This window comes from Bactrocera tryoni, chromosome 5 (assembly GCF_016617805.1).
Source record: "Bactrocera tryoni isolate S06 chromosome 5, CSIRO_BtryS06_freeze2, whole genome shotgun sequence".
Classification (NCBI taxonomy): Eukaryota; Metazoa; Arthropoda; class Insecta; order Diptera; family Tephritidae; genus Bactrocera; species Bactrocera tryoni.
Genome location: NC_052503.1, coordinates 60,005,549 through 60,024,871, shown reverse-complemented (window position 1 = coordinate 60,024,871; position 19,323 = coordinate 60,005,549). Strand labels below are relative to the sequence as shown.

The window sequence follows — 19,323 nt, the reverse complement described above, 5'->3', positions numbered from 1 at the left end:
TCGGTCTTTATCATTAGTAAGTTTATTGATTATCATTTTTGTTTTGTAATGTAACAGAGGTTACGTCAATTCGTTCTGGTCTGCGTAAACGGAAACGTGCTGAATCCCCACAACCCACGGAACCACAAATAAGTGAGGAGTGGGTGGAAGAGGATAAACTAGAATTGTGGGAAATAAAACTAATGGGCGAACGTCATGAGAAAAGCAAACAGACAACCATGACACGTTCTGTCGTCTTGCGTCAAGCAGCGGAACAAGCCGGCTCATCGCCATCTTCCTCTTCGGCATCCAGTGCTGGTGGTTCTAATGGTTCCACCACCAAAGTGGTAATAACCGCAAAGAGTAGTGAAGAAATCAAGGAAAAAATGGAACAACAATTGAAATTACAACGTGCTGCACATCTTCAGAAGAAGAATCCTGAAAATCCTAAATTACAGGCGCAAGGTAAATTTCTTAGCAATGCTCAAATAATTTACAACACTTAACATTGCGTTTATGCATCCGATAGTGAAGGGTCAAATAATAGGTAGCCGTCGTGTTATCGTAAAAAATCCCGATGGTACAACACGCATTATACAGCAAGCAATTACAACGCCAACACAAAAAGTTAATAGTAGTGGTCAAACCATAACACAAACTTCAACTGGTTCTAGTACAAGTGGGCAAGCGTCGCAATCCTCCACCAACCCTGCACCACAACAGTCTAAAGTGCAAATCATACGCGGTCCTGATGGCAAAGTCAGCGTGAGGGGTTTAAATCCTGGGCAACAGTTAATACAAATGCCTGACGGTAAATTGCATGTGTTGACAACAACAACAGCACCAGGCAGTGGCGCTCAGGGTAAGGCTGTCAAAACACATTTTAATATGTAAATTTTTTAATGAAATATATTTGAATTCCGTGTTATGTAGTTACCAAGAAACTACCAGTGAAACAGGTGACACCATTAAATTCCCCAGGCGTAATGAAACAAATAACTGTCAAACCTGTGCAGAAGACTGTTCCAGTGCAAGGTGCTCAAAAGGTTTGTCTTATATACCATTATATTTTCTATACAATAATAATAAAATAATTATTAAAAGAGTAGCATAGTTGTAAAAAGTTCTTCATTCACTTTCTACAACATTGCTTCTTTTTTAATAATTGTATTTTCTATACCTATGTAATTCAATTATTCAAATTATTATTCTTTTATTAAAATTAACACCTTTTAGTCTGTTGTGACTTCTGTAAGTAGCCAACCCAAGCCAGTTCCACCCAAGGCCGTTGCGCAGGTCATAAATCAACATGTCACTGTGAATCCCGCAACAACTGTGCAAAAGGTTGTTACACAAACAATACCAAGTGCAAACCAAGGCACCACAAATGCCACAAAAATCACTACAAATTCTCAAAGTATTCCACAATTTATTGTTCAGCCGGGTCAGAAATTATTGATGGGACAAAATCAACAAGGACAAAAGGTATTAATAACCACCGGCGGTCAACAGTTAACCCAACAGCCTGTTGCATCCAATTTGCAAAGCATACAGCAGGCCCAACCACAGCAACAACAACAGATTATTGTAAACCAATCGCCTACACCATCAAACCCGACCAACAACACCTCTCCACAAGCTACGCAAAAGGTGATACAACAAATAGTGAATACCAGCAATGTTCAGCAACAAATTGTGATTGGTGGTCAGCGCATTATATTGAGTCCTGGACAAACTATAGTCACGCAAAGATCAGTGCCACAAAATCAAGCTGTACAAGTTGTACAGCAGCAGCCACAACAACAGATTGTGCAATCAGCTGCAACGCAATCCACCCATCACCAACAAGTTATAGTACAAACCACCAATCCACAGCCTGGTCTGACGCAAGTGCAACAGCCGCAGCAGCAGCAACAAACGCGTCTTGTTAAGCAAATAGTGGTGCAGCAACAGCCACAACAACAATCACAACAACATACAATACAAACAACAAATAACCATATAGTCGAGTCGAGCACACCGACTCAGCAAGTTGTAAAGATTCAACAACAACAGCAGCCACAACAACAACAAACAATAACTACGGCAGCACCTCAAACCACCAATCAACAACTCGTCGTGCAAAATTCCACCTTAGCACAACAATTGGCCCAAGGCAAATTACAAGTTGCCACCATAAATGGTCAACAAGTCATCATACGACCGTTGGGTAATAATCAAGCGCAAATTGTCGCACACATTAAGACGCAAAGCGATGGCAATGCACACATCATAACGAATAGTACTTTGGAGACGCCACAATCGTCGCCCGAAAAATCAGTTCCAGCTGTTGTGCATCAACAAGTACAACCAAAAGCACAACCACAACAGCAAATAATACAGCGAACTACACTCACACAACAAACCCAGCAACAACATCAAACAAGCTATATGAATCAAGAAAGTGTGCAACAGCAACAACAGACCACGTCCACCCCAACCAAGACTATGTCGATTGAGGAGAGTCTGCTTCAAGGCCAACCACCGGGCACGGTTATTAAGTGTGTCACCGCACAGGTCATACAAACCGAGCAAGGACCACGAATTGTGCTGCAGGGCTTGGTCGGCAATGATTTCACACAACAACAGTTGGCGCTTGTGCAACAACAAGTAAAGCAACAACTCTTGAAAGGTATATTTAAAGTCTGAAGCGTATCAGTCGTTTATGTTTTTATTTATTAGCATATATTTATAATCATTTATTTATTTATTTTTATTTTATTATTACGTTTTTTTTTTTTTTTTTTGAGAAAAAAATCGGGGTGACTATCCGTCCAATACCAACAAGTGACAATTTGATTAAAAATTAAGATAACCCAATGTGGTTGATCGGTCCATTGTAACGCATTGCCATTAAGCGGAAACATATTGCCAAGCTTCAATTGAATATACAAAAACCGTTATTTCAATCAAGGCTATGATGCCTATTATCAACTATTTAACTTAACTTGTTGAAAGGAAGTCATTTATGGACTTTGAAAATGTAATAAATCAGATAATAACCATGACCATCCCCTATATAGCGGTTATGTGAAAACTTTTAAAAGTGAGATAACGCAATAAGCATTAGAAATCATGAGCCAATTTGCATCATCACTTTTCCTTCAAGCTTCCAGATTTCGAATGTATGATTGATTAATGTATGTGATATTTAAACGTGTTCACGAGAACGTGTTTTAGAATTTCGAGAGTATAAAATCTTCGGTTACTCCCGATATCCCTTCCCTACTTCTTAAAACTACTTAAAATATATATGGAAGATCCAAAATGTGAGTTCGTTCTAAACGTCTAAGACCCATAATGTTGTCTAGTAAATATATTTAATATATGATAAGACAATCTAAATACTTTCGACAAGATTTGCTTGATTTCGTCTTTAACAAAAGGTGTATTTAAGTCTTTGTGGATTTCGAAGTTGCTTACATACCAAGGAGCACTTACAATGCTTCTTAAAGTTTTCGATTAATATGTTTGGAGGATTTCAATGTTGGATATACTCGCCGTACCCCATAACTGCATTGCATACGTCCATACTGGCTTACGGATTGACTTGTAAAGTCGTACTTTATTTTCAAAGCTAAGTTTTGATCGCTGACCTAAAAGCCAGTACATTTTTTTTAGTTTTAAATTCGAGCTGCTTCGTTTTTTCTTTTATGTGTATCTTCCAAGTGAGACGTCTGTCCAAATAAAAACCAAGGTATTTCACAGTTTCACTTTCAGGTATTATGGAGCCATTTAATGTTACGGGGGCACATTTCTCAGTTCTTAACGTAAACGTTATTTGAACGGATTTCTGTGTATTTACTTCTATCTTCCAATTCTTTAGCCATTTTTCGACAATATTAAATTGTTCTTGTAAGTGAAGTGAGGCATTGAGGCATCACTAGGATTAAAACTGATGGCGATAAATGCCGTATCATCTGCATAAGTTGCTACCTCTAAGCCATTAGCGATCGGTAGGTCAGCTGTAAATATTGTATGTAATATGGGGCCCAAGACACTCTCTTTTGGGGAACTCCAGCGTCAATCGAATAAAGCTCAGAAAATGCATCTTTTCCTGGACATAGAACGTACAATTGCTTAAAAATGATTTTATAAGTACTAGGTAGTAAGGCGCTGGAAACCATTTCTTTATTTTATAAAGTAACCCTGGGTGCCATACTTTATCAAATGCTTGTTTAACATCTAAAAAGACCCCTGCGCAGTATTGCTTACATTCAAAAGCACTCGTGATAATTTTAACAATTCGATGACATTGCTGAGGAGTTCCATGCCCCCTTCTAAACCCAAACTGGTGTTCAAGTAATATGTTTTGGTCCTCTAAAACAGGTAACATTCTCTTTAAAAATATCTTTTCAAATATCTTAGAGAAGGTCGCCAGTAAACTAATTGAACGGTATGAAGAAGGGCAGTGCTCTAGTTTATTGGGTTTTGGAATCATTATTTCAGCGCATTTCCATTGACTTGGATAGTGGTCGAGTCTAAGCATAGCATTATAGATGTAAGTAAGTAGTCTGATACATTTTTGCGGCAGGTGTCTAAAAGTAAGACCATCAATTTTATTAAAACCAGGCGATTTTTTAAGTTTATTTTTCTTTATCTCAGTCGTTACTTCCTTGATAGAAATTCTTCGAATAGGCAGGTTCATCTGGCAAGGCGATTCTGGAAAGTTTAGTACTTCAGTAGTGTTTTCATTATCTGGAATTACGTTTGGTCTAAAAACTGAATGTAAATGGTAATGGTATTTTGTTTAATAATTCATCAATATTTATTTTGTTGCTTTCAAAGTAATTCCCACCAGAATACACTTATGCCAACGATTTTTCCAGTTCTCTAAACACTTTTCATAAGCACTTTTTGGGATGGCCCTCAGCTCCTCCAGCGAATTTTGTTTTATCTCTTCGATCGACTGAAAACGGGCTTGTAGAACTTGTAGGGCAACAAATTCATTGTTTGATATTTGTATCCATTGTAAAAATCGAAACGTATAAGTAGTGTACCAACTTAAGCAGAAGCAGCAGCTGAAGATAAACTGGTTGGCAGATTTCGGCAGATATTTAGCATAGTAATAAAGGAATACCAACATGGCAAAATACATTTGTTTGAAATATAATTGACTCGGGAACTTAAGCCACTAGATATCGAACATTTGAATCCCAGTACTTTTAGTTGACTTTTGATCGAAAATATTGGTTAATGTGTGATAATCCTTCTCTGGCAAGGGCATGCCTGTATGGGTTGAATTGGGCCAATATTTCCATTAGTCCCTATATGCCTAATCGGTCAACATGTGAGTTATGCTAATGAAAATGAGAGAGCGTGTTTTACTCATAACAGTGTATATTTGTGCCTAAAATACTTGTACTAGCCCCTATATTACTAATATCAGGATTTTCGAACATCCGGCTGACTTTCTCTATATGATTAGTTTTTTTTAGTGTGTGACACGTTAATAGTATGTAGTATTGGGAAAAATAGATAAAATCGGGTCGATATTACCCCAACTCCCATATACTACATATAATGATTTTAGTTTTTCTAACAAATGCCGAATATGGCAGCCAGTGTATGAGTTATATGTATATCTATAAATATACATATATAAAATTGCTTGGCTTCCGATCCTCTGGTTGACGTTTTACACCTTAAAATATTTCCCTGGCTTTGATTTTTGCAAGTTGCAAGAGTATATAATGTTCGGTTACTCCCGTACTTAGCCCTTCTTACTTATTTGTTTTTATTTTTATTACTTTAATGTTGTTTTGTTGTAAGGATTAAATTTAATTTTAACGTCACCAATATTTCTTATAATAATTAGGTCAATTTTATTTTTCTACAGCAATAAAAATTTAGTGATATTGCTCTGCATATTTAACATAATTTTTTTTTTGCTTATTTTCTATATCTACTTCTTATTAACACTAAATATATTTCGTATTTTTAGCGCAAGAATCCAGCGGAAAACAGGGCGTCTTAGGACCAACGAAAATTTACTTGGCAGTCCAACCACCTAACGCGGTTCTGAATTCACAACCGCCACCACTAACACCAGTACATCAATCCACACATCAGCAAGTGAGTAGTTGTTGAACAAAGAAACGAAATAAAAACGCAAAACGTTAAAAAAAAAAAACAAAAAAATAGTTGAAATAATTATATAAACAAAAATAAATAAAAACTAAATGTAAGTGTATATTTTCTCACTTTATAATTTATACCATACTTAAAAATATATTATATAGTATATACACAGTGCAAACATTAGCCTTTTATTATTTATTACAACATATGTTATATTAATTTAAATATACAGTTACTACGCAGTTATATGGCTGATCAAGTATATACTATATGTACAATATAACAACAGAATTTTTGCTGACTAAATCGAAAACGATAATTTCTTATACATGATCACACATACATACGTCTCTATGATAAATATTATAAAAAAAGACAATTTTTAAATATTATGTTAAGTTACAATAATACAATAGCTACTTAATTTACACACAAACAAAAGTGCAGTACTGTTAGGAAGATTCTTTGAAATTCTGCTTAAGGATGTTTACATTCCATTATAAGAAAGCAAATGAAATACAAAAACCCAAAAGCACTAAATAACTCAGCGCGTTGTGTCTCTATTTGTGCTGAATTGAAATTTTGATGACAATGGGTTTTAAGTATTTTTGCAATTGATTTGCTATTTAATCTACGCTATGCGTTCCTTCAATGCACTTTTATACAACTAACAAGCAGGCTAAATAAAGCAAGTGAAAGTTAATCATACTCATTTCTAAATATTCATTGTATATTGAATAAACGTAAGTTTTTTGTGCATATCTTTAGTTTTCGCGTATATTCTTTCGGGTGTTTACTACTTTCAAATGCCTTTAATTATGTTCCACAAAGTATTATGACATTATAACTTAGAAAATGATAGCCAAACTGCACGTTTCGTTATCCAATGGAAGACACTGTATGTTTAAAGAATAATATGCATACATATATACATATGCTAATATATTGTTAAAAAACACACATTGCATCAACAGCTAAACGAACATGTGTACTTTAGAATTACGATTATGTCCAACACATACCATTAAAATACATATTATTATTTTTCTTGTATTATTTGGATTGCTAATTACATTAAAATTATTATTAATTATTATTACTTTTAATTTTAAGTCTTAAAGTATCGAATCGTTTTGTAATGTAAAGCGCTTTTTGCAATAAATTGACTTAATGATACCGAAAATTGTTTTAATTGTAATTTTTACATATTTTGGTTTTCTTAGTAATTAAACAAAAAAAATTAATAAATAAAAAAAAAAAATAACAAAAAAGCAAATTCACTTAATAATTGAAGTGTAGATTAAAACAAAAGCGAAAATGAAAATATGAAATTTAACTGACAATAATGCTAATAAGAATTTTATAAATATTAAAGAAGCAACAAAAAAAAGAAATATTGCTGTTTTGTTATTTCAAAGCAAAATTTAAGAAATACAGTATTTAGTGTCGCACACTCACATTACTGTACATATCTTGTTTGTTGTATCTGAGTTAAAGTAAATGAATGAAACATTTTCATTGTAAATTCTAATTAAGTAAAAGCATATAAATAAGCAAAATAAAAACTTATATTCGGATTAGTTGGATGATTATTTGTAATTGGCCTTTGTGTTGACAAAAAGCGCTCGCTAAATTGTAAAAAAGTTCAAAAAGTAATATGAAATTGTTATTAAATTGTAAAAATGCAAAATGCAATCAAGTCATGCATCAAAAAAGTTGAAAAATTTAGAATCGGCGTTTTATAAACACGTTGAATTTCAATTCAATATTTCTAATGTGGCCATTCATGAAATCTTTAAAAGAAGTAAGCAAAAATTGAAGAGATTAACCCAAACATGACGGCAAAAAGCAGTCAAAAAATGCAATAACGAATAATTTTACTTAAAAGAGTGTAATTAATATAAAAAAACGAAAGCAAGGACAAAAAGTACTTGCCCGATAAGTAAGATATTTCAGAAAAAAAACAAAAGCAACTAAAACACAAAGGCTTATCCATAAATTAATCATCTCATCTAATCAAAAGTATACGCAAATTTATACGTTCACTGCGCATTTACAGCAAAATGCTTAGTGTAAAAGATAACTCCGTTTGTTTTCTCTCAAATACAACGCAACATTTAACATTTACTCAAATAATTCAAATACACTAAACTAAAAGTGCAAAAGAGTAACAAATAGTTAAAACTTCCCAAACAAATGCTGCTTTTCAAGTCATGTCTGTTAATCTCTTCGAAAACTCTCTTAAAGGTTTCCTGGAATAAGTACTACAACTGATCTTTTACGAACACAAGGTAGGTTTGTCGCTGCAACATTTTCAACAACATATGCTACCTTATACTATATATGCATGTATGTACATATTTCAATTTGCATTTTTATAATATTTTTTTATAAATCACATTAGTAAGTTTACTAATTATTTTTGTCGGAAATTTATTTATTTGTGTTGCACACATCTGTATTATTTCGTAATTATTGTCAACACCGTTGTTGAACTCTTAAATACACAAAAGAATCTACCTTCTATTGTTTTAAACAGGGACCGTAACAGTTATGAGGAAATAGGCAAAAACTCAAGTGTTTTAATTTATATTTTATTCCTTACAAAATGAGTTGCATAGTAAGTTTTTTCTTTTGCTTTGACAAATAATACTTATGACATATTTGTGTAGCTCTCAAAAAACAAAAAATTTCTATCACTACATCATATATGTATGTATGTCCGACCCTTCCTTCATCATATATTTTTATAGTAAAACATTATGCAAATACCGTTATTTTCTATCCCTGTTTAACACTAAAACTTTCTCCAATTAGTTTTGGTTAGTGCTTTGTCTATAAAGAAATTTCTTTTAATTAGTTTTTTCATGGAAAAAAATTTAGCAATTGAGTTTTCACTGATTTCGAAATGTTTCGCGATTTAAATTACTTTTTTATAATAATATATATGCAGTTAAATGAAAAACTAAACTATTATATTTTTATTTCTAATTATTAAATTTATTTACTTAACATTTGTTACCTTTCAAGTCCACATTGAGCTAATACAACAAATAAGCATTTTATAAATTTGCAATTTTAATATGTCAATAAAATTCTTTCAAGCATTTCGGGGCACGGTTTAAACCCACAAATATTTTATTCCTTTAATTTTTTTAATTTGTTCCTCTCATTGATTACGATATCTCCTTAATGTATTTAGTAAAAGTATTAAAAGTAATTAACGCTTTATATAAAATAAAAATTTATCACTTTACAGGCGTCCTTCCTAGCTAAGGCAACGGTGACTGAACAAAGTAGCAGTAACCTTGAACTTAATGCCAATAAAATGGATGGAACAAAAAACCAAGATAAACCAGATTCGACCATACTACAAGACATTCAAATTCAACAAACATCACAAGGGAATAACACAATAATAAGTAGTCCAAGTGCAGGCACTGGATCTCAGGATTTCATTGTAACTTCACCAGGATTTTTACAAATCTGTAAGTGCTTTGATCAAATCCAATATAAAAATTGAGGATACATTTTACATGTACATAGTTTTAAATAAGAAACATGCAGTCACTGTATGGTTTTCCCCGAAATTTTATAATTTGTCAGATATATGGACATCAATGATAGTCTAATCAGTCTCTTAAACAACATTAACCCAAACGTCAGTCCCCTATTCTTCTATGTACAGCGTGGTGATGAATAACTGTTACCTCTTTATGCAGCCTTGCCGTGCCCATCGCAGCAAAACTTGTCTTAATTTTTGTTTTTATATTAATTGGGGAAAATAATGCCCTAGTTTGTAAATGAACGAGAACTTGTAGTGAAGTTGCATTTAAGAGACAAAAGGCCTAGTGAAATTGTTAAATCTTAAAAATGAAAATCATGTCAATAAAATGTTCGTTCATCGTAGCTCAGAAATTGTGAAAAAGACCGGTTGCAAATGTACCGTTAGAACTCCAGAAATGGGGAAAAAAGTACGCGAGCGAATACGTCGATATTGAGCTATTTCGGTAAGAAAAATCGCCATGGACATGGGTGTGTGCCACAGAACAGTACAAAATCTTATAAAACAAGTAAGGAAGGGCTAAGTTCGGGTGTCATCGAACATTTTATACTCTCGCATGGTAAAGCGATAATCGAGATTTCATAATACGTCATTTACATATTTTTCAAATACCGTATTTTTGTAAAGTTTTGTTCCGCTATCATCATTGGTTCCTAATGTTTATACTCGTATTATACAGAGAAGGCATCAGATGTAATTCAAAATAGCTTTATATTGGAAGAAGGCGTGGATCTGAACCGATTTCACCCATATTTCGTACATGTCATCAGGGTGTTAAGAAAATATTATATACCGAATTTCATTGAAATCGGTCTAGTAGCTCCTGAGATATGGTTCTTGGTCCATAAGTGGGCGGCGCCACGCCCATTTTCAATTTTAAAAAGCCTGGGTGCAGCTTCCTTCTGCCACTTCCGTAAAATTTAGTGTTTCTGACGTTTTTTGTTAGTCGGTTAACGCACTTTTAGTGATTTTGAACATAACCTTTGTATGGGAGGTGGGCGTGGTTATTATCCGATTTCTTCCATTTTTGAACTGTATATGGAAATACCTGAAGAAAACTACTCTGTAGACTTTGGTTGACATAGCTATAGTAGTTTCCGAGATATGTACAAAAAACTTAGTAGGGGGCGGGGCCACGCCCACTTTTCCAAAACAATTGCGTCCAAATATGCCCCTCCCTAATGCGATCCTTTGTGCCAATTTTCACTTTAATATCTTTATTTATGGCTTAGTTATGACACTTTATAGGCTTTCGGTTACCGCCATTTTGTGGGCGTGGCAGTGGGCCGATTTTGCCCATCTTCGAACTTAACCTTCTTATGGAGCCAAGGAATACGTGTACCAAGTTTCATCATGATATCTCAATTTTTACTCAAGTTACAGCTTGCACGGACGGACGGACGGACAGACAGACATCCGGATTTCGACTCTACTCGTCGCCCTGATCACTTTGGTATATATAACCCTATATCTGACTCTTTTAGTTTCAGGACTTACAAACAACCGTTATGTGAACAAAACTATAATACTCTCCTTGGCAACTTTGTTGCGAGAGTATAAAAATTGAAGATGTGCGATTTAAAACAATGCAAATTCACGTCCTAACGTCCTAGAAACAAACAACAATGAGAAGAAAAAATTTCCCTCGGAGGAAATACGAAATATTTTTTCCGATGAAACATTATTTTTGCTACAGGACAGCCATAACTCCCAAAATAATCGCGGGTTCACACTATTGCTGATATTCTCACTTAAAATAACAAAAAAAAAAACAGTTGAATGGTATCAAAAGATTTCATCTGTTATGATATGTGGGGGCGATATCCGAAAGGGCAAGCTACCTCTCCCCTTTTCATTGAAAAAGTATTTAGAGGAGGTTTTAACAAATTATATGTATGCACAGGACACTCATTTTTAGGGAATCACGTTTCCAGCAGGATCTAGCTCACAAGGCTAGAATTGTTCAAAGCTGGTGTAAACCGAAATTCCATGTTTTATTTCATGGGATCAAAATCTATTAGATTATTGCAAATAAGTCTTCATGTTGGATAAAATGAAGAACGTAGAACATTTGAAGATAGAAGAGTTTAGTGTGGTTACAGAAGATATTCGATGAAATACCCAAAGAAGCTTGCATTGCCTTTACAAAGCGTTTACGGATAGCAAACAAAAAAAGGCGAAATATTCGAAATTAATGATTAAAACCTAGACAAAATATTTGTGAAAATTAAAAAAAATTTTGTTTTTCAAAGTCTATAACAAGGTTTTTTATATTTAACCCTTTCAATGCCTAGAACCGATTTATCGGCTCGCGCCTTGTAGCGGTTTACTACTCGCACTGCGAACTCTAGTATCTCAAAATAAATTTGTAATGATTTATAAATGATCTAATTTCTTTATAAGATAATACGCAGCTTTTTAAATCATGTAAATATTGTTTCACGTTTGGTTTTTACAAGCATTTTTCCGAACCCTTGTAAAACTGTGAAATTCGCCCGGCACTAAAAGGGTTAACAAAACTTATGTAACAGCAGAGAATATGAAGTAATGTAGAATGCGCATCATGGCAAATGACAAAATTTCAGTTTCGGGTGCGGGCGGTAAGCAACAGGGGGAATTTGGTTAGCAGAACTTGAACAACGGAATTATGTTAAATTTCGTATTCTTTACATTGCGAAAATATGCATGAAGTTGAACTTTTGGAACGTCGCGCCTATTCTAAAATTCTTGTTGCCTATTAGTAATATGTCGTTTTTTTTTGTTGTTGGCTTTTTGAAAGAGGCAATGGTTTGTATTTGCGATCAAGTCTGTTTTTGTATTTACGAGTAAAAACAAAAATGCAGAAGCAATGACGCTTTGCAGTGTATATTTCAAAAGAATTTTAGCATTGAAATGACTTTTGTTTTTGAATATGCTCTGGTTAGAGCATGTGTGCATATGTTAATATGCGATTGATCTTTTACGTGAATGGATGTATGCTCCCTTGCGCTTGAAACAAATTTTTATTTTTGTTTGTATACATACATATCTATATTTTGACGTGGTTGATCCCAATTTGAAATTTTTACAAATATTTTTATTATTACTCATTTGAAAAAATGCGAGTTAAATTTGCAACGCAAGTGTTTAGCAAAACAGTTGAAGCTGCTATTAAAACTATTTGCGATACATCGGGTTTCAAGCAAAGTCCACAAGCGGTAGCTTTATCAACGGCTGAATTTATTTCAAAAATTGACAACATTTTTGACTGCATGAATAGTGGATCATTATACTCAGATAATTGTTATCGGTCTGCTATTCAACTCAACAAAGAACCGCATAAATTTATTCAATTATTCTTATGCTACTTAGAGGGAGTTAAATTTGTCGACGAAAAAAAAGAGTATATTTTTTAGATGGAATGAAATTATCATTCAAATCTGCTCTTCTAATCGTCGAAAAAGTATTAAAAGATAATTCAAGCCATTAACGCTATGTATACCACAAAACACATTAAGCTCGGTAATGGAAGTATAATGGTCGGTATCAGTAATTGGATATACTAACAATAAAGTTGAGTCATTTTTTTTAATCCATGCTCCCAAACTGAACATTTATGCAGGACAATGTTCCGAAGCACACCCCAAAGGTAGTAAAGCATCGACAATGAGAGAACCAGAATATTGAAAAGTGAATAACTAAAATAAAAGAAATAAATGATAAACTTTAGGTAAATTTAGATGTATTTTATTTGTTGATCAAGTGTGTCATTTATGTGTCCATGGCTATACACATATGGTAAAATAATCAGGGGTGTTGTGGAATCCAAGACAGAATTGCTTAGCTGTCAGAATTGCAAACTAATTCTGATTTTCAAGGTGTCACAGAATCTGATTGGATTTTCGTCTTTTCGAACATACGCAAAACCAATATTCGAATCAGCTGTTTACTAATGTGACTAAACTTGCAAATGATTACATTTGGAAGCAATCCTATTAAAGTTTTTTATGAGTTCCGAATTAAAGAAAGATTTTAAGAGACAACATTTATCGAATGAATATAGACGCATTTGGGTGTTAAGTTACGTTTATAACGTTTTGTAAATCTTCTTTAAGGGGGGAGCTTGCTTTAGAAGCTTCAAAAAATTGATTTTTTTTTTCTTAAATCTCTTTAAAAATTATCTAAGAATATGCCCCCAATGTTATAGATGGGAATTTGAAATATTGTCGAAGCTAGACCGAGCGTCTGGTAGATATGTATGAACATATGTATATGAGCGCTTGGGCAGAAAGCGAAAACTTTGATCCGCGATTTCTCGGTTTTCATTCTTACGATTATTATTAATTGACGGACAGGATAGAAAAAAAAAGCGTATGCAATTGGGGCAAAGTTTATTATCTTTGGCATTAAATCAAATTCTATTTAAACAAAAAAAAGCTAAGAAAAGTTAAGTTTGAACATATGTACGTATGTTTAAACAACATAAAGTAAATTTTTGTGTCCGTTTTTTTATGACCTTTTAAATTTTTTCTTATGTTATAGTGAACGAAAATTGGGTACCAAATATAGTGTGTAAAAGCTGCTACAACCGTCTAATGGATTGGAAAAATAGATAATAGTGGTTCGCGAGTTATGTTAAACTACGTTTTTGCCAAAATGTTACAACTAAGCGAAAAAACATCAAGATAAGGAAAAAATTTAAAAGGTCATAAAAAAAAACTGACACATACGAACGCCAAACCCTTTGAGGGTTTTACTATACTGACCTAGTACCATCACCCTGACTTGGAATTTATCACCCCTCAGACAATAATCCCAAAAATGTTCCACAGTGTTATTTTTACAAATATCTTTATTTTTGTTATTTGAGTCATATATGAAATGAAGTGTGACATTATTTCTCTTTAAACATGAATAAAAGAGAATTTAGTAGCCATTGAATGCTACACGGCCGTATGTATTATTTTGACCGTGTGTGTATACACAACACAACTGTATAGTGTTCAAAATAATAGTACTGCATCACAATATAAAATACAAAGTTATGCTTTTCAACAAAACTAAGAATTTTATTCATTTATTTTTTATCCACGAATTGTTCATGTAGTCTTTTTATGCATTTTCAAATTTTTATTTAACGAAAAAAAAATAAATGATTTAAATTAAAATCTCAATAATTCGGTGTTCAAAATAATAGGGGTACATACTAAAATGCAATCAAACTAATATTAAATTTAAAAAATGCAAATTATGACTATTGTATAAGTTAGTTTACTTAATAATAGGTTGTCAAAAAAGTCTTGCGGTATTTTCGCTAGTTGGCGTTGAAAGCGCGTAGTTTATTTATTAGTTTTATTCGTCGCATCGGGTCATGCTATACCTTTTTGGAAAGCTCATTTCACGCGCTAACACGTGTTTGATTGATTGTCGTTTCTTTTAAGTCGTTCGTGAGTTATAGCGTCGCAAACATGGAGCAAAATAAAGAGAAAATACGGCGTATTGGCGGTACTACTACGATAAAGGCAAAAATGCATCTCAAGCCGCCAATAAAATTTGTGCTACAGTTTCCATTTCCACCGCACAACGATGGTTGCAACGTTTTCGTTCTGATGTAGAGGTGGTCGAAGATGCGCCACGCTCCGGAAAGCCTGTCGTCGAAAATTGCGATAAAATCGCTGAATTGGTCGAAAGAGACCGGCATAGTAGCAGCCGTAGCATCGGTCAAGAGCTGGGCATGAGTCATCAAAAATTCATTTCAATTTCAATAAAAAAAAAATAAAAAATTCAATACAAACGCAAGACTTTTTTAACAACACATTATTTAGTCGAGTAACCGCCATTTTTTATTACTGCAGTACATCTGCGGGACATGGAATCGATCAGATCACGAACCTTTTCAGTAGGATTTACTGTCATGTCTCGTGGACTGTGCTCCATAATTCCCTTGTATTTGATGGCCTACGGTCAGTAACACCTGTTTTAATATCTGGCCATAAGTTCTATGAAATTAAGGTCAGGCGACTGAGCAGGCCACGACATAACCTCAACTTTATTGACCCGAAGCCATTCCTATGCAGATTTACTTGTATGTTTCGGGTCGTTATCTTGCTGAAACAACCACTTTAATGGCATATTTCATTCCGCGCATGCCAGCATAACTTTTTTCAATATATCCACATAAACGTACTAATCCATGGTTTCTTTTATCATATGGATTGGTCCCACGCCGTTGTACGAGAAACTTCCCCACTTTGCACCACCATGTTTGACGGTTTTAAGAGTGTATTGCGGATTTTATATTCCGTATTTGGTGGACGACGAATATACTGCCTAGACCCTGTGCCACCAATTACCTTACATTCGTCTGTCCCCAAAATATTTCTCCATTTCCGGTTGCCAGTGGACATGTTCCTTGGCAAATTACAACCGTGCTGCAATTAAGTTTCTAAGTCAACAATGGAACTTTTCACCGACTCCGCGCAAATAAATTATATTGTTCGGGATCTTTTTTAGACGACTGGAGTATGCGTAGATTGATTTCTTTAGTATTTTTGCGTTTTCGGTCACGTGTTTCGGCTTAATTTTTGTGGGGCAGGGTATTTAATATCATTTGATCAGAGCACCCAAGTATTTCTTTATAAGTTTTCCCTTTTTTTCTAAGATTTTTAATGATTTCTCGCTTTTTGTTGCTGCAATGTTTCCCTCTACCCACTAATTAAAATAAAAGACTTATCCTTTAAAAACCCCCATCGTTTTAGTTTTTTACAGATTTTGTTTAAATAAAAATGTTTTATACCACTTGGTAGCTCACACTCTTATATTTGTGAACAGCGCAATTCAGTGACCGACAGGGATTTGAACTCATAACATTGCAAATAATGTAAACAGCTGAAGTTTATGATTTGTGTTTTACTCGCGGAATACCGTTAGAAATATTTCTTGAAGAGTGCTTGAAGTTCATGTTCTGACATGATAAATTTTTTGGGTTAAATATTTTTCTTAGGGCACTTTTATAATTTTGAACACAGCTGTATATATACATATACTATGAAAATTCGTAAAATCTGATAATAATCAAGCCCATTCTCCATATAACGGATATATTGACAACTACTAAAAGAGCCATAACATACTTAATAAATGCACAACAAGGATTAAATTTCACAACCAGGATGGCAGGGAAGGGCTTTATAGGAACAGTTGTAAAAATTGGAAAATGGGAGGGACTTTGCGCACCCTTAGGTGAAATGAAGTAGTTCCTGAGATCTATTAGACCTATTTTAACCAAATTAATTACCGGACGCATGGTTCTTATATGTATAACAACATTTTAAATTCTTTTTTTCTCTTTACAAATCAAACATCAAGTAAGTTAAACAAATTAACTTATTAAAAAGGATAAAAATCCATATATGAAAAACAACAAAATTCTGGTGCCACAAAACTAAAGCACATTACTATGATTTCTAACTGCACACATTCATTTTTTGCTTAACGATTTTTATTGATCAGCAAATTTGGATATGTGTATTTATTAGCTAAATAGAAAAAAAAGAGTGAACATTCAGTTGCAATTCATTATGGAATGAGGTTGGTTGTATATCAAACTGAAAAACTATTTCAAGATCTATATCACCTCGAGCTGTCCAAGTTGGATTTTCATGCTACAGATATGCAGAAAAGCACATACATAAATTAGACTACGACAAAATGTCGAACTGTACTTTTTCCGACGAATCGAAGTTCAATATGAAAGGTTCAGACGGGTTGATGCGCCTCAATTCACGTTATACAACAGGCACGGTCAACGGTTGAGGCAAAGTACTCGTGTGCGATCATGGAATAGGGCCATTTCATCATATCATGACATTCATGTATAAAAATATTCTTCAGATATTATGCTGCCACATGCTGAAGAATAAATGTCTTTAAACTGGAATTAGCAATACGCCAATGACCAGAAACAGGCTATTTTTTGTAAAAAAAAAAGGAGTTTGTTGATAATAGAATTGAAGCTTTGAAATGGACCGAACAATCACCTGATCTAAATCTCATAGAGAACTTATGGGAAATTGTAGATCGAAAATTAGACGTGAAAATTGTAAAAACACGGTTGCTTTATTCATACAAATAAAAGATGCAAGGGGAAGCTTTTCTAATAAATTAGTTGACTCCATGCCTCGCCTATGTGCAACTATATTTCATAAAATGATGGATACACAAATATTAAAAGAAAAATTGTTTAAACAAAACTTTTTCGGGCTTTAGATTTGTCACACCAGGGTTTAGGAGTAAGTTAATATGTCTAATTTTTACTAATTTAAAAAGAACAGTGTATGCCCGATTAATAAAACTTTATTTTAATGCATATTTTATTCATTTAAATATCGGCAGGGTAGATTCGGAATCTGATTGGATTTTCGTCTTTTCGAACATACGCAAAACCCACTAATGGGACAAAACTTGCAAAATAATACATTTGGAAGCAATCCTATTAAATTTGTTAATGAGTTCCGAATAAAGGAAGATTTTAAGAGATAATACATATTTATCGAATGAATAAAGACGCATTTGGGTGTTAAATTACGTTTATTACGTTTTGTAAATCTAAAATCTTTAAATATCCGGAGTTTTTTTTTCCAAAAACACAATTAAGACACTTCGTGTTTTATACTTAACTCCCCTATAGAAACAAAGATAAACAAATTCGAAATAATAAAATAACTTGATTTCTTAAGTTACATTTCAAATCTGTGAGCGACTATCTTTTATTATTATTTTTTGCAATATTTCTTTATTTATTGGATCTGCTTTTGGTTTTAAAAGCCTAACAATAAGTTATAAAATCTGTAATCTATTTAAAAACTAGACAAGCTCAAGCAAGTGATTGAGCTGTGATACGTTGATCTTTAGTATGCAGGCATATATCTTCTTTTAAGGGGCTATACCAGTGTGACGCATGAAAAATTAGGCGATTTTCGTGAATTTTTTTCAAAAGAAAGTACTAGATTGAATGTTTCGACGTTCTATGGAAAAAAAAAAAATTTTACAAAAATATTGAAAAATAACGGAGTAATGTGCTGTCTGCGGAAGTGCCAAAAAAAAAAGTGCCTCAACTGCTGGCATGATTCCGGTCGATTGAGTAGCTGAAACAAAAAAATTCAAAATGTTTATTAAACTTAAATATATTTTCTGTACAATGGACTACGATCTTTGAAAAATATCAAAAATTAAGAAAAATGGCGCCATTTTGAAAAAAAAAATCGTTTTTTTACGAAAAAAATTGTCGTTTTTAATGCCAAATTGGCAATTTTCAGCCAATCAAAAAGATCGTAGTCTATTGTATAGCAAATGTATTCAACTATATCCAGTTTTAATTTGAAGTCGATCGGTTAATTTCTCGTTGAGTTATAATGTCAGCAAATTTGAAAAATGTCGTTTCGAGAAAAACGCGTTTAAAGTTTCACTTATATATGTTTGCACCTCTGAGCGGTCGCTATTTAGAACGCTGCCATTCAAAAACTATTTAAAATACGACCTCGCCGATTTCACAGGATATTTTTGAATATATGTATAAGCTATCGAAAAAAGCAAAAAAAAAATTTTTTTTTTGAAAGTGTCACACTGGTATAGCCCCTTAAGGCGTGTTTGATCACAGGAATGTACTAAAGCATTAGCCA

At 33.5% G+C, this 19,323-nt stretch overlaps 1 protein-coding gene across 2 annotated transcripts in view; it reads left to right on the top strand.

The window, feature by feature from the left end:
* The window catches only part of LOC120778077 (nucleosome-remodeling factor subunit NURF301), a 48,684-nt gene that overhangs the window by 4,998 nt on the left and 24,363 nt on the right, over positions 1–19,323 (top strand). The window contains exons 3-9 of one of the 2 annotated variants that reach the window (XM_040109771.1): positions 58–444; positions 509–841; positions 913–1,025; positions 1,216–2,650; positions 5,963–6,093; positions 8,347–8,390; positions 9,359–9,445. In XM_040109771.1, coding sequence (XP_039965705.1) covers positions 58–444; positions 509–841; positions 913–1,025; positions 1,216–2,650; positions 5,963–6,093; positions 8,347–8,373 — 2,426 coding nt within the window. In that variant the 3' untranslated portion in view covers positions 8,374–8,390; positions 9,359–9,445. Of the gene's footprint in view, positions 1–57; positions 445–508; positions 842–912; positions 1,026–1,215; positions 2,651–5,962; positions 6,094–8,346; positions 8,391–9,358; positions 9,588–19,323 lie in introns of those variants that run through there. The other variant, XM_040109770.1, reaches the window with a different exon arrangement.